Source organism: Lepidothrix coronata, unplaced genomic scaffold (assembly GCF_001604755.1).
Source record: "Lepidothrix coronata isolate B3197 unplaced genomic scaffold, Lepidothrix_coronata-1.0 Scaffold23, whole genome shotgun sequence".
Classification (NCBI taxonomy): domain Eukaryota; kingdom Metazoa; phylum Chordata; class Aves; order Passeriformes; family Pipridae; genus Lepidothrix; species Lepidothrix coronata.
Window position 1 is genome coordinate 25,156 of NW_016690203.1, and position 15,405 is coordinate 40,560.

The 15,405-nt window shown below is 46.0% G+C and overlaps 1 protein-coding gene and 1 long non-coding RNA gene across 3 annotated transcripts in view; both read right to left on the reverse strand.

Annotated features, from left to right (window-relative positions):
- Nucleotides 1-4,817: 4,817 nt before the first annotated feature.
- On the reverse strand, nucleotides 4,818-9,733 carry LOC108494141. Of its 2 annotated transcripts, XR_001873754.1 has the most exons (4): nucleotides 9,349-9,733; nucleotides 8,115-8,767; nucleotides 6,930-6,980; nucleotides 4,818-6,592 (listed from the first exon to the last, which is right to left on the reverse strand). It is a non-coding gene; the product is annotated as an uncharacterized LOC108494141 (long non-coding RNA). The 2 variants fall into 2 exon arrangements; XR_001873753.1 differs by having other exon boundaries at nucleotides 8,115-9,733.
- A 2,854-nt stretch (nucleotides 9,734-12,587) lies between these two features.
- NRN1 (neuritin 1) overlaps nucleotides 12,588-15,405 on the reverse strand; it is an 8,700-nt gene continuing 5,882 nt past the window's right edge. The window contains exon 3 of the mRNA XM_017808636.1: nucleotides 12,588-13,905. Within this exon, the coding sequence (XP_017664125.1) occupies nucleotides 13,674-13,905 (232 nt within the window). The 3' untranslated portion in view covers nucleotides 12,588-13,673. The remainder of the gene's footprint in view (nucleotides 13,906-15,405) is intronic.

The window sequence follows — 15,405 nt, forward strand, 5'->3', positions numbered from 1 at the left end:
AAAAAAAAAAAAAAAAAGCCACAAAAGCTCAAGATTTGGCTTTCCTCTCTATTTTTTTCATGCCCTCAGCCTAACCCCAAATACTTCAAAATAAATAACTAGTATCATTGTAAGGAAAGTTGTGAGGTAATTAGGTCTCTGGTCTCAATTTATATGCAGGACTGGAAAAACACCTTCCTCTTGACAAGATTAAAGCATCTGTGGGAACTATTCATGCTTGCAGACCACCTCTGGCTACTTTTTTCCTAGGCCATCGGAGGTATCTACAGAGATGATTATAGAGACTTCCTGGTCGATGGTGAGAGAAAAGCAGGTGCTTCCAGAAGGCAATGTCAGGTTGGGCTCTGTACTTGTCAGGGACACACAGGCTTGTCCCACCCAGGCCTGTGTCAGCTGGGCATGGGTCTGGGATTGCCCATGTTACCAGCTCCTACACCACAGCACCGGTGAGTCTCTCTTTCCCATGTACTGTGGGGTGGGATCCAGCACCGAAGCTGATTTCATGGGGCAGCTGGCTGAAGGTAACTGTGTGAGGGTTGTTCCTGCCCTGCAGCTCACACAACACCCCACTGCATCTGTCACCTGGTTTCAGCCTGTCCTGGGGACCTGAGCGTGCAAGAGAGGGCACAGAAGGGGGCCTCTGGAGGCAGGTTGGCACAAGAGTTTTGGTATTTGGAGTGAGAAGGGCAGGGATAATATAAAGACAAACTTCTTGAGGAATAATCTATAGCCCTGCATGGTACCTGGGGACTTGCATTATCTAACACTGCTCTGTCAGCTGATCTTACAGGAGATTTAGGACAAGCCCCTCCTCCTGCTGATGAGCTGTGTCAGAATTTGCCTGGTGATACAAGTGAATAAACATTACCTAAAGGGAGTCTGGCTAAGTCTGTGAACAAAAACTAGCTTCAGACAATAAAAGTGCATACAACCAAGCCTGCCTTTCAGGGAGGACAGGTAAAAGTGGTGAGATACAGCAAAAACATACCGAAAATGGCCTGTTTTCACACTTTTCTACATAACCATTCACTTTTGTTTTCTTTCAGAAACAACCTTCCCATCAATCCAACACTGAAGCAGTTAAGACAGGGGACCCAAAGCTACAGCTAACCCATATCTGCACAGCAGGTTAAGAACAAAAGATTTCATTAGAGTCTTGAAGTCTATAAGTCAAGCTGTGCTTAAGCTTGAAGATCAGCAGCCACAGTTCCACTTGATTACACTGGGAACTGAGATGATCTAGAACTTCTGAAAATCAAGTCCAGAGTCACTCAGAGTTGCCATCAGTGGCATAGACTCAAGGAAACTTTCTGATGGTTTCATTTTGTATTTGGAGCTTCACTGACCTGGAAAATAATACATGGGGCATATTCTCCATATTACTCAGGCAGGTTTCACATGATCATCTCCATTACCAAATACAACAGTCCCAGCTGCAGTCAGTGTATTCTTTTCCCCTAAATTTCTCTTCCAGAGCTATATTTCTCCAAAAATAGAAGACCTGAAACTTCACTTTTATGATCATAGAAGATTTTGTTCACACTATACTCTTTAACAGGTGCCTTCAGAGTCTAAGCCCATTTTAGGAACATGTCAGAGGAAAAGAGCTAAAATGAGTAGCCAAAGCTGTGGTCTGACCTTTAAATACATTTTTAAAGCTCTCAGAGCTCCACAGCCCCCAAGGAGGTTTTTTCTCACTGCCAAATGCAGAGTACATGCAGGTCAGTTTTGACCCCAGCTCCTCCAGAAAAGTTGCTAAGTCTACATGATAAAGCCAAGTACTATTTACACAGAAAGTTGGGGTAAACCTCTGCATGTCACCAAGCAGCTTTCCTGTACACTGAATGGAAATATTCAGGGTAAGCTTTTTTCTCTTGACTATGTTTCCTCCTACACCTTCATCCTCTGAAGCAGCTTCTGTAAGTAAGAAAGATACAAAGGTTCCTTGTCACAGTGTAAAAATACTAAAGCTCCACTGCCTTTTAATCTGCTCCTTTTGCTGGGAGTCCATCAGGTCTCCAGGATGAGGTGCTAGGAGACACTACCTCTATTACTGGGTTTGACATTTGGAGGTCTCAGCTGACTACAGTCATGGTTGGTGAGGGGAATATAGTTTACAAAGCTGCTGAGGAAAGGTGCTGCAAAAAGGCCATAGTAGATGAGGGTAACCAGTTGAGAACATGATTTAACTGAGAGGGCTTTCCTTCTGCCCAGGCCAGGAGCTGAAAGAGGCAACAGTAACCTCATATATTTGTTAGCAAGTCTTTGCCCTAGTGAGACTTCAGAAAAGCTGGTCAGAAAACATGGTAATGATTGATGACCAAATAATGTTGTTTATTTAATAAAAAGAACATATTCTGCAAAAAGAAAATGTTTTAAAAGAGCAAGTGTTTCCTGAGGCTGTTCATTTATCACATTGGAATTCTAGAAAGCCACAAAAAAGGGTTGGAGAGGTCCACATGATGTCCACATGTGATCTGTGTCATTCCTGAAAGGCGTTTAGCCAACCTGTTCATAGTCATTTCTCAAGCTGGAAAATTCAGTTTGAGCTTAGGAGAAAGATATCTTTAAAAGTGAAGAAGAAAGTGCAGCAACAAAGGCTGAGGAGGTATGGAATTGCCCTCGCTGGTGATTTTTAAATCACTAGATATAAACCACGTTTCTCATGGCTACATGGATGCCTGTTGTGGAGACACTGCTTGGGATAATTGGGCAAAGAGTGTCTTGATGTAAGAAGATTGAATTTTTTTGTTCAGATATGATTGATTTAAAGGCTGTAGGTCCTTTTTTAGGTTACTCACCTTGTTGTTAAGGTTGAGTTCTCCAGTCACTTCAGTGCAAATTAACTTTCGTTGTAGTCTTAGGCTATTTTTTTTTGAGAGAGCATCTCTGCAGACCTCCAGGTCTTTGCTCCAAAGAAGCTGTAACATAAAGCTTTATGCAACAAACTGTACAAGCAGCAGTTTGCATAATACCTGTCCACTGTCATAGTACCTCATCACCCCCTGGTCACCCAGCTCAGGCCCCACTGTTATGATACGGTCTATAAAGTACATACATTTGTAGCAAGCAATGAATTTGGTCACTCAGTCAAAGGGCTTGTTTTTACAAGATGAGATGAGCTGTTTGAGATGAGATGTTTGAGATGAGCTCAAACAGTAAAACTTAGTAAAGTCAGTCCTCCTTACCACATGGACACTCCATCCTGGATGCAGCCATGGCTCTGTCATAAGACGCGAAATCTCAAAGCACCACGTACTGCTAGCAGCAGAGAAACACGACAACTGTCTGGGACTAGCCATCCCCTTCAGGTTAAATTAAATTTATGTTGGTTTAATTTAAGACAGTTGGGGACAGTTTTCAAAGCTAGAATAATAAAAGCCACTCCTAAAGTGAAATAATGGATGGCAATAATATTGACATGTGGCAATAATAATAGAGATGTACTGCCCACTAAAGGTTTTCTATTAATGAAATTGAACCAAAACAAGTTTCCATGTGGACTATAACCTAGAGACCAATGGCATCTTTAAGAAGAGGGATCACTGTCCTCAAACTCTGCTGCGACAGAGCAGGAATTCCATGACCCAAATGAGTTTTTTACTTTGTGCTTTAACACAAAGAAAGTTGAGGCAGGTTGAAAGACACAAAGCATATACTTTATTCATGTGTTTTGTAGCTGCTGGCATACATCAAGTTCAAGGTTAAAAGGAAAACTGTAGCCAACCAAGACGAGATGAAGTCGGGAGTCCTCAGGTGACCATCCTCTCCTGGGTGTCTGCTCCAGTGCAACAAGGGATAACAGTTGTACCAACAAGCACCCCTTAGTAAAATTACACCCTTCATTAAAGCCTGCTCAAATTGCCTTTCAGTGATCTTTGTCTGATGACAACACCGGCACTGACTGGATTATGCTTAATTAAGTACAAATGTTGCACGTTAATTGGCTGATAAGCCTTGTACTTGTCTGTAATTAGATATTGCTTATCCGATATTAAAATTGCTATTATTTACTCATTATAGGTAATATTTTTTCTAATATGCAGTCATTGGTATGAAGGCACCAAGTGGAGACTGTGTGGGAACTTCAGTGCAGACTATGAATTATATATAACTCAACAGCAATGCAATGAGATAGAGGAGAAGAGGACAAGAGGATGGCTGAGGTATAGGAAGCAAACCCTTTCCCAGGGAATACAACATAACAAATGCACCAGTGCAAGGCCATGAGGAAAAGAGTATTGAGAAACCAGGTGCAAGAGGCTGCCAGAGCAGCCCTGGAGTAATTTTAAGTGAAAGGCTACAAGCAAAAAAAGCCTCCTAAAAATTGGAAAACCTTTAGCAATAGGCCAGTACAAGTAGTTAAGCACTGTGCAATATTTGGATAACACGACCCACTCTAAGCCTCATAAAAAAGACATATAAATAGGCAATGGCGTTCTGAGTGTATCCTGCACTCTAGGTACACACATAGTTTTAAACTATCCCATGCATTTGGCACACAGCAATTGATGGGAAGGTCTGAGCTTTTATTTCCAAGATTCATTGTGCATACAATTTACTGTAGGCAGGGAAGATTAAAGAGTAAGGAATGGCTAAATCTAGAAAGAACAAAGTAGATCTAAAGAGCTGGATGTCAGTAATTGCATCAGGTGCAAAAATACAATTAGTGACATTATAATTACTGAAATTAAATATCAATTTATATGAGTATGCACTATAATACTTTTGACAGCCTCAAGTATTATGTGATAGCAAATAAAAGCAGAATAACAGCTCCTAATTTGTAAAGAAGTAGAATCATAGAATCATTAAAGCTCACTTAAAGAATTTTATTCCATAAGGTACAAGAACAAGAAAGGTTTTAGTGCAAAGAGGATAAGTGCTAATAAATGCCCAGTAAAACCATGCATGCATCTGCAGCTATTAAGACATACAACAGCTTTTCTAACATACAAACCTAGTACATGAAGTAACAAAACCTGCAGCAGCACCATGGAAAACTTTGGTCTGAAAGACAGAGTGGTAAGAAGACCATTCCCTTTGGGGTAGGATCCACCTTGTTTTAGATACTGCAGGCACATGAGTTGCATGCTAGTTGTATCTGTGGCTTCCTCTAGTCCACAGAGAGAAACAGGTACCACTGGGGACAATTCTTACCATATAGATATCCATTTAGCATGCCTGGTGGTATGATGAGTCCAGGTGATTTCTCTCCCTTACCAATTTTCACGAGAACTTATCATCTCCTGGAGAACATTTTCTCCAGCATGTTTCTCCAAGGTTGGCCCTTTAAGTGTATGAGAGCTCTGCAACCACAAGGCAGTTATTTTTTTCCCTTCAAAACAGCTTCACTTTCCTCTCCCATCTCTCCTTTTTCCTCCAAGTGTTTAGGTCCTTTTTGCTAGCAGGATGGCATTTTTTCCCCCCGTTGCTAGGTTGGTAGCCTAGTTTCCCAAGGAAAGGAAGCTTATGAGATCACACTGTCTTGTGCAAGTGCCAGTCGGTCCCTCCTAAATAATTTTTTGAGCTTGTGAGTTGAGTTTGATCAAACTTGACAGGGGATAGAAGTTTCAAAGGTTTAAACTGCCTACAAGTGCTGTGGAAGTAGGCAGACAGAGGAGAAAAAATGCTAGGAGTGCATTCACTGCAGAAACAAAACTGTATTATTAGACACCAGAGAGTCCACATCAGAGACAGTCATTACCACTGAACTCCACGGGAGATACAATTTCACAGATTCAGTAGCTCATAAGACGACTTGATTAATATGAGCATGAGCAAAATGTTCTTCTCCCCATCTTCTAGAGCGAAAGTCTTCCAGTTACAGAGCAGCAGGGGCAGAGCTCGGAAACGACAGGCCAGCAGAGTGAGTTTAGAGCTAATTGCTGCTCCTTCTCACACCAGTGCTCATGCGGAACTCTACTCAACTTCCCTGCGACTCCAGTGCCCCCATTTGCATGATCTAGTTCACATAAAGGATAAGATCAGGAACTTCAGAGCAGGGGTTAAAGTGAACGCAGCAAGTCCTAAATTGCCGTGAGCTGGAACAGCTCCACTGTGGTGGATGAGTCTGTGTTACAATGGGCCATCACTTCCAAGCGTAGCTCCGTGATAAAGCGTCCAGCTTGTTCTTCCTTGCATTTGTCTGTATTGCAGTTGCTAATGGCGATTCATTTAACACGAGCACGAGTTGGAACATAAACTAAAGACCAGCAAAAGCTGTGCCTGGTGCGTAGGCTGGCTCTCGCTTGTTCCTGCTGTGGCTTTTCCTAGAAGTCAACCACCTCAGGGTTGCCTGACTGGTGAGCCTGAACAAAATCCTTGCAGTTCCTTGTTAACACTTGCTAGGGAGAAAAACAAGCTATTCACACAGATGGGATTCAAAGAGAGACTGAAATCAGTCATCTGACAGAAAAAGACCAAAACAAACTAACCACGGTGGACATTAAAATGGAGACTGGGAGTTGTAGGGAGTTGTGCGACTTTGTGTGTTCAGTGAAATATTGATGTTTTCTTCTTCTCCTAAGCCTTCTAAGTATTGATGTGCCAGATATCTGATTTAGGTGGAGAGAGTGCAAATCACCAACACCTAAAGAAAAGAGAGGGAAGATAATTAAATGAACCTTTGATGCACAGCAAAACAAGGAGCTTGCAAGAAGTGAGAGACATGGCTGAAAATGGACTAGGATCTCTTCAAGAAGGGCAGGTATTGCAACTTGTCCTCAAAAGCTTAGCCAAGGGCGCAGCCTGAAATTCACAGCCAGAAATGCCTGCAAAGCAGCATCTGCATTAGGGTGGTATGCTACACCATCCTTTAAAATGAGGCTTCTTCAGAGGGAGATGTGAACCACAACTCTTGGGCACCCAGGGCTGAATGTTTTCTGTTACACAGCAGATCTATGAAACCACAGGGAAGCATCCTTTACCTATTATTTGTTGTTGTCACTTCAATTCAGGCATTTTTCTTCTGATGAAAGCTAAAAGATAAAATGATTGTTCTAATTAATAATGCCTACCTCCTCATGTAGCATTTTTCACCCATCAAATGTCTCAAAGTGCTACTCCCATTCAATAGACACTAGAAGTAAAGGTGAAAAAGATCAAATGAAATGTCTTGGCAACAGAATAAAGCCAAGTCTTGCATCACAGATCTAGTAAAAGGGACAAGGGCACCTATTAAGCCTCAATAAAAAACAAAGCTTAGGACAATTTTCTGACATATTGGGTCCTTCAATGAGGCGTTGCAAAACTAATGTGACCAATGTTCCATGCCAACGAAATATGTTCTGGATTTTTTATTTGACAACATAATTTAAGGATTTCTTAGAATATGGGAAACAAAATGAGGTAATGGCTTTACAGGAATTGTTCCTTTGCAAAAGGCAGCTTGTGCCAGGGGACTGGAAAACTGAAAGTGCCCCAAGGGAGCACAGGAATGGAAAAAACCTCCTACACTATCCAGTGAAAACACAATGCATTAAAAGAAGCATAAACACCAAACTGCCAATGTACTGTAAAACTTCTTGTACTTAAGATACTACTATTAGAAGTTCTGACAAAGAGAGATGCTATACTAGACACATGATTTGACTCTTGAAGAGGTGCATTTGGCAGAATTATACCATGTACCTAAAGGAAACTTACCGACAGTGCCTGCAGCAAAATAGATGGTTTAAGGTGGGATAACTCTGTTTAAAACAACTCCTATCAATATAAGTGGTTGCTTCTTTCTTATGCTTTCTTATTTTTTTTTTTCTAGTTTGGTTGACTGAGGTTTGGTTTTTTTGTTCCCTCCATCAATTTGAATATCCAGTAGTTTCCAAAGTGTTAAAAAAAATGGTGGTATTAAAGTGGTATTGAAGGACGCACTGCCCATCCACTCTTGAGGCTGCTTCACAGCAAAAAAGGTGCCCTGCAGATTTGATCTTCGATGCTTGAGAGATTTAGTAAGTTTTTGACAGTCCTTAATAAATTAATATCATAGCCAAGAAACCTGAAGGTGCAAAGCATGATGCACAGGCAAGCACTTTGTATTTTGGTAGCATGAACCTGGAGTTCATATTTGAATAACATTCCTGTTTCAGGTAAAACTGAGCATACAAAATCCTTACCTAGGCAGAATGCATATTGACTTCAGGCGATACTTTTTCCCAAAGAATGGCTGTGTAAAGGCCAGGACTAGTTGTTTGGCCCTGCAGTAATGTTGTTTTTCTAGCTGAAGAGACTTCCAGCGCCTGGGAACAAGGATTTATTGCTGCTGGTGAATATCAGCACTCAGATGATGGTCAGTCTCACCTTGACCTTCAGGAGGTTGTTTCAGTCTTTGTTTTATATCAGCTTTGGAGATAAGCAAACAAACAAAATAAAACAAACAATAAAGCCTAAAAAGCTAGGCCACAGGCCACAGGCTGGGTTTCTGGTAATTTAAAGCACTTAAACCTATTTTTTCAGTACCTCCTGAAAGGCAAAGCCTATGCTAGCACAATCTGCCCATCTGTTAGCAAACCCACAGTTCAGGAGTATGGGGCTTTGAGTGAAATCTTTTACACAGACCCACCATGGGAATCTGAGGGGAAAGGAACAACCAATAACTCACCAATAACAGTGCTGTTGTCACTCTCCCACATCACCTCCAGCTTTTCTTCGCACTGGTGGAACTGGGCAGCAGAAGATCCTTAGCCCAAAGTAAATGAATGCCCCTTGTGGTATCACGATTGCAATGAGCCTTGGATTGAAACTGTCCCTCAAGAAAGGCAGCAGCCAGCTGGAAGCACATTTGCCAACAGCACCATTGATCATCAGCTGCCTGTAGCCTAAAGGAACTCTTTCAGACAGCTAAAATCGTATCTGATTTTGTAACAGACTCCTCTGCAGTCCTTATCACTTCGCCTGCCCCCAACCCTGCCAAAAAGAAAACCTACAAAAAAACCCCAATAAACCAAAAAAAACCACCCAAACCCACTTGTGATGAAAAATGAAGTGGCTCAGAAAAATAACCTGATTTGCCACCTCCTCCTGCGAGTCCTGGTAGCCAACTCCTGCACTAGCCTCGCTCTGCAGCACCCTGTAGGCAAGATCTGCAGCTAAGGTGAAGGAGAGGGAAAAGTGGGAGGAGTGAGGGGGAAAGGCACAGAGGCTGCATACCTAGAAAGCCGGGTTTATTCTTGCTGCCCACCCTGGGTACACTACCTCTGCATCAGGCAGGAGTAACAGAGGGAGAATCTGGCTTTCTGGATTTAACAACCTCACTTTCCTTTAATTGGGGCCCTCAGGCACTGCTGTAGTACACCTAATGGCACTAATCATTAATGAATCAGCCTTGATGAATAGGAAGGCTGAACTGACCTCTTTCTCCTTAGGTTGTCAGCCCTTCACAGAATCTGCTGGGTTTCACTGGGCAGGACAGCAACGGCACATATTTAAAATGGGTCCTGAAGAGGAAGTGGGCTGGAAGAGTCACCAATCCACTCATCCCTAGACTGTGCAAATGAGCCAGGGACCAACAGTATCTGGCTGCTGCTTCTGAAACATAGACATAGCCACCAGAAAGTCCTGTGAAATGAGTACTGCAGCTTACTTTTATACCATACCTCCCCCTGCTCCCTCTGTAAGCACCAACCAGTCTGCCTTCACTACCATTCATATACAGGTTTTCCTCAGTTCTGTATATTTGTGCTCAAGCTTTTTCTCCCAGCACAGGCCTGCTCCATCTCCCTGTTACAGCCTTTGAACAGATGGGAAAGGACTTTTTCCCCCCCCCCCCTATAAAGCAAAAAGAATCGACCACCACCACCTCAGCCCAGTGCTGGCACGGTCTCGCCGTGGCAGAGGGCAGCCCAGGCAGGGGCGAGGCTCAGCCCTGCCTCCAGGGCTCAGCCAGGCTGCTAAAAGGGGGAGGCAGGAGGTGAGCAGCCGCCTGCCAAGCACGGGTGCATCCAGCGCTGCCGGGGAAGGAGCCAGCTCCCCGCGGCCCTCCGGGGACTGCGGGACTGCGGTTGCTCAGTCGGAGCTGGGGACAGGAATTAGGGCAGGCAGAGCCGCAATGGCTGCAAGGCTTCCCGATTATCCAGCCAGCTAGAAATGCACTGGCTTGTTTTTTTGTTCCGGCTATGGGTTTTCCCCCTGTTGATCTGCATTTATGCTTTTGTGTGTGTGCGTGTGCTTTTTTTTTTTTTTTAGTAGGCGATAATTTTACTGTGGTCTCTGTCAACATTTAAATGCTTTTCTGTTGCATTTTTTCCCCTCTCTAGTTCACCACCTCTCGTTTGCCCAGGAGTTAAGAAGGGATGTTCAGAAGTTTGAACCTCTTCCAGCTCTTGCTACAGCAGCTGCTGCCTGGGGCAGTGGGACCAGCCTGGCAAGCGACACCCCAGCCTTCCCCCGCAGCCCTTACAAACCCTACAGGTGCAAGGCGGCAGGAGGCAAATCCAGTACACTCAGTCCCTTTCTGGGACTTGGCGGACGGCTTATGTTTCCTTGGCCACACAACAAGGCAAGGCAGAGCAACCACCCCTGGGGGCAAAAAAAAAAAAAATAAAATCGACTATTGCTCGCAGGCTTCAGAAATAACCCCCGAAAGGGGCAGGAAAGGGAACAACCAATGCCTCGCGCATTGTGGGGCTCTTATAAAATGAACGGGGGAAGGTGAGGGGGAGTTTGTTGATTGCTAGTGTTCGGAGACAGCCTCGCTTGCCGGTTGCCCAGGAGGAGCTGAGCCGGCGGGACCGGGGCTTGGTACACTTCCTGCTGTCTGTGCGGGAAATCCCGGTGTGCTGCTAGGCTAGCCCGGGAGGCCCGGTGGCACCCGACAATTAGAGGCCCCAGACAGGAGAGTCCAGGGGAAGGCAGGAGGGGAGAGAAGGGGCCCGGGCAAGACCACAGGGCTCCTTCTCAACCCGCTGGGCTGTTTTTCCCCGGCTTGCCACCGTTTGTTATCCTCCTCGATGGAGGGCTAATTGGGGGATGTGCTAATTACGGAGAGATTATCCATTAGTAATTGAACCTCACGCGAAGATAACTCGAGTCCTCTAATGAGCTGGAAATCGCCCCCTTATTATGGCATTTCAGTTTTCTTCTGAGGGGTGAGAGGGAAAGCTGGGAGGCTCCCTTCCACCTTTCTCCGACGGACGGGCACCGTCCAGCAGCCGGGAAGGCGGAGGCGGTGTCGGGAATGCCGGCAGCGGGCGGGACCTGCGCCCGGGCACCCCGGGGCGGAGCGGGGTTGCCGCCGGCAAGGGTCCCCGGAGCCCGGCCGGCGTAGCCAACAGGCTGCGGAGCTCCCCGTACCCCAGCAAGGGCTCTCTCTTCCGTCTCTCCTCGGCATCTGTCATTTCGTGCTACAGGAAACCATAACAGCAGCGCCTGACCTCATGAATACAGAGATGTGCACAGAAAAATCAATTTAGGTCTATATCCTCTGTGGGGAAGGAAAATAACCCAAACCATTTAAACAAAGCTCTGCTCTCCAGGGTTTTCCTTTTTCTTTGGTGGTGGTGGGGACTGAGTCTAGCGGGAGGCCAAAAGAAAACGAAATTCCAGCAGACCTGTGTCTGACGAAGCGAGGCTGAGCTCTGCAAAGCCCCCCTAACACACGCATAATGTATTTTATCATTAAAAAATCAACATTGCTTCCAGTGGTAAAGGCGCCTGGCTCCAGTTCCTGAGCACATTCGTTGCTGGGATTCAATTCGTTTGGGAAATGCAGATTGGCTTGCGACCCACTGTTTGATTTATGAACTGTTACATTTGCTATTGCTTACACATTACATTGCGGACCTTGGGAAGGGAGGGGAGAGGGGGCGAAGGAGAGACCCTGCCACCCTACACATTGGTAAAGAGAGCTATTGCACAGGGATCGGCTCCCCACTGGAATAAATCACCTCGCACCAACTCGTGGCCCCTACCTCCCCATCACCCACTCGCCCACCCACCCACCCCCGGTCGCCAGCTGGGCTCTTGCTTTATAAGTAAAAAGGACGTGTTTACTCTTTGATGTGCATTTCTTTATAAAGGCATCGGGCGCCTATAAATAGCTGAGGTTAGAGCAGCTTCTGCTGCGAAATCAATACCCCGTCCCCCCCTTCCCCTTGCTTCTTCGGCTGAGCTGCCTTATTAATTATGAAAGAGCTCCTCTGCGCCCCGGCTCCGGCTCGGCAGCCTCCTCCTTAATGGTGGTTGCTGCCTTCCCTCCATCGGGGCTCCGCACGGTTCCGCGCCCGCGGGAGAGCCGCTCCGCCCGCCCCCTCCTCTGCGGGGGCTCCCTTCGCCAGTCCCGGGCGGCTGGGAAACGAGGGTGCTGCGGTTCGCGGCTTCGAGAGGAGGAGGAGGAGGAGGAGGGTGGGAGGGTGGGAGGATTTACAGCGTATTTTTAAGAGAGAAATGAAGGAGGGGAGAAAGAAAGAAAAGAAAAAAAAAAAAAAAAGAGGAAAGGCTCCGACTAAGCGACTCAGTCACCCTGTCCTTGTTTGAACTGAAATTGCCATGTTCGTCAAGGGATGAGTTCAGGATTTAGACTTCCTTGCCTTAAAAGCCCTGTCCTTTCCAAGATATTCTAGGCATATTTTATAAAAAGGACGACACCCTCATTTCAAACAATAATTTTTATTTTATACTTCTGTCTATACTTTGTAGCAAATCTTTTTTTGTTTGGTTTTTTTTTTGCTGAATTGACTTTATAATAAACTTTTGTTTAAATTACATATTTCATCTCTTTTAAAATCAAGACTCTTTTTTTTTCAAAATCATTTCACTGTTGTTGTTTTGTTGTTTTTTTTTTTTTTCCTTTAGGTTTACATTTAAGCCCCCTTTTTGTGATCTCTACGGTTGGATATTCAGGTATTTTACTGGTATGTGTAACATCTAAAACAAAGAGGAGGAAAAAATTAAAGGCAGTGAATTCGGAAAGATGCCTTCGAACAGCAAGTAAAGGTAAACTCTCAGAGATGTTAGCAGCATCCCTTCACTCCTCCGGCCATTTAGACACGTCTTTCTTTTGCTTGCTCCTTCCTTCCTTCCTTTCTTAACTGTTCGTTTCCCTCTCTTTCTCTCCCTCTCTCGCTCTTTTCCCCTTGAGGAAAAATGTTCTTTTTTATTTATTTTTTAATTTTTTTTGCAGTGGAATGACCAAAAAAAACAAGCGACTGTGGAGGAAAGATGAGAGATTGTGAATTATTCACCATATGCTTCACACGTGGACATCTACCTTGGATTTATCGCCAGTGCCTTTTTCTGTCTGCGGTTTTTGTTCTCGCCTCGCACACTGCCACATTTTTAGCGGAGCCCGTGGCTCGCCGGGAGGTACCCGGCCGGTTACAGCCTTAGCAGTAGGTGGCCCAGAGCCGTTCCTGAGATTGCTTTTGCGCAACGAGGGCTCGAGTTTGTTTCTTTATTTTTTGTTTCTATTTTTGATTCGAAGCGTTAGTAAAGCTGAGGTCCGATTTGGGCTGCCCGCCGCTGCCTGTTTGGTAACATTTGGCAAATAAAACACAAAAAAATAAAGGGAGAACGCTTCCACAGTCCTACATGGGTGTTTCACCATCATCAGCCACCACCACCACCATCATCATCATCATCAACCACAGAAAAGCACAACGTCCCCAAAGCAACGGATGGACACTTCCTCTGTAGATCCAGCACATGGAGAAGGTGTGGGTGTGAGTGTGCTCGCCCCCCTAGAAAGGCAGCCAGGTCACTAGGGCGGCCCACAGAGCCGCAAGGAGCAGGGGCAAGGCCGGCGGGAGGAGGGACGGTGCCGCGCCGCTGCCGCCTCCGCACAGTTCAAATAAGCTGCCTTGGAAATCGAGGTTTTTGGATTCCCGTCTCAGTTTCTCCCAGAGGTCTGTCGCTCCTTCCTGGCAGTCAGTGAGCGCTGTGAGGGTGCAGGCGTGGAAATCATCCCAGTACCTGCAGGAGGGGAGAGCAGCCGGCATCAGAACAGGCACGCGCCCACCTTCCCGGGGAGGGGGTCGCCCCCTCGGGCCGCCGCCCCCACCTCCCGACGGCTGAGCTGAGCGGGGCACGCCTTGAAGGGAGGCTGGCGCCCGGCGGGGAGGAGCCGCTGTCTGTGGTTCCGGGTGTCCCCCCCTCCCCAACCCCGCCTTCGGCACCAGCCCGAGCGGGGTGGTGCAAGAATTGCTTTGCTGGGTTCCTGGCGGAGGGGTCTTTGACTGAAGTGGGGAGAGGACGTGGACCCCTCGGCTGGCAGAAGCTAGCTTAGAAGCCCATCGGGCTCGTCTCGAGGGTTTTTCGTCACCGGTGGGAGCGGGCAGGCGGGGGTGGGAAAGGCACTGCTTTTTCCAGGCAGGAGGCGGTATCCTGGAGGGTCCCAGTGCGGCGTTAGAAACCCTCCGGAGGGATCCCCCGGGGCGGGAGCGAGCCCTTACTGCAGAGGCAGGAAGAGAGGAGGAGAATGAGAAGAAGAAGGAATAGGAGAAGGAGAAAAGGAGCATCTTCTCCTCTTGGTCCCTCCCGGGTGCCTCGCACCGACCCGCAGCAGGGCGGCGGGAGGGAGCCCTCATGCATGGCCAGGGCTTTATAGACAGAGAAGGGATTATCTTTCCTCAGGATATTTTCCAGCAATTCCCTCACGTTTTCCCTTTTCCTTTCAATTCCCTTCTTCACGGGAACTGGACCGGTTTTTGTCGCCAGGACAGGACCCGTCCCATGGCCCCACCTGAGGAGAGGGAGGGAGGACCTTTCCTCTCCACGTTTGTATTATCGAAAATCACCCCGAATCTACCCTCTGCCTCCTATTTCCCCCATGCCTCAAGGCAGACGTCTGCAAATCTGGATCTCGATTTTCTTTCTTTTCCTTTTTTTCTCGCCCCAAAGTAGTCCTACAGTCTCTAATTTATGAGCACTCTAAGCTGGTTGTAGACTCCCAATGTTTGCTACATTTGTAATAAATAATGAGATACTGAGAAGCCAGAGTCTGAGAGTGTGCCTCTCCTGCAGTATTTCTGCTGTAATTGCATCTCCCAAAGGAAAATTAAATCTTTCACCATCTTCTTTCAATACACATCCCGGTAAGGGGTGAAGGCAATCGGGTGGTGGGACGTGGTCGGGAAAAGGACTTTTCTTGGAAAATAGGTACTTTTTACAGGTCAGGACCACCTCTGGTCTGGCACTGCAGGGCAAAAGGACATCATATCAGGACGCTGCTGCCTCTGGGTATTTATTTCTGATAAACCGCAGCCCAGCATTTACAGTGAGGTGCCAGCCTTAGTAGGTGTTTGACTCAGAAGTCTCTAGCTAGGAAGAGAGAAGTGTTATAGAGTCTCTTCTCATTTTCCTTTTTTCCTTTTTTCCTTTTTTCCTTTTTTCCTTTTTTCCTTTTTTCCTTTCCTTTCCTTTCCTTTCCTTTCCTTTCCTTTCCTTTCCTTTCCTTTCCTTTCCTTTCCTTTC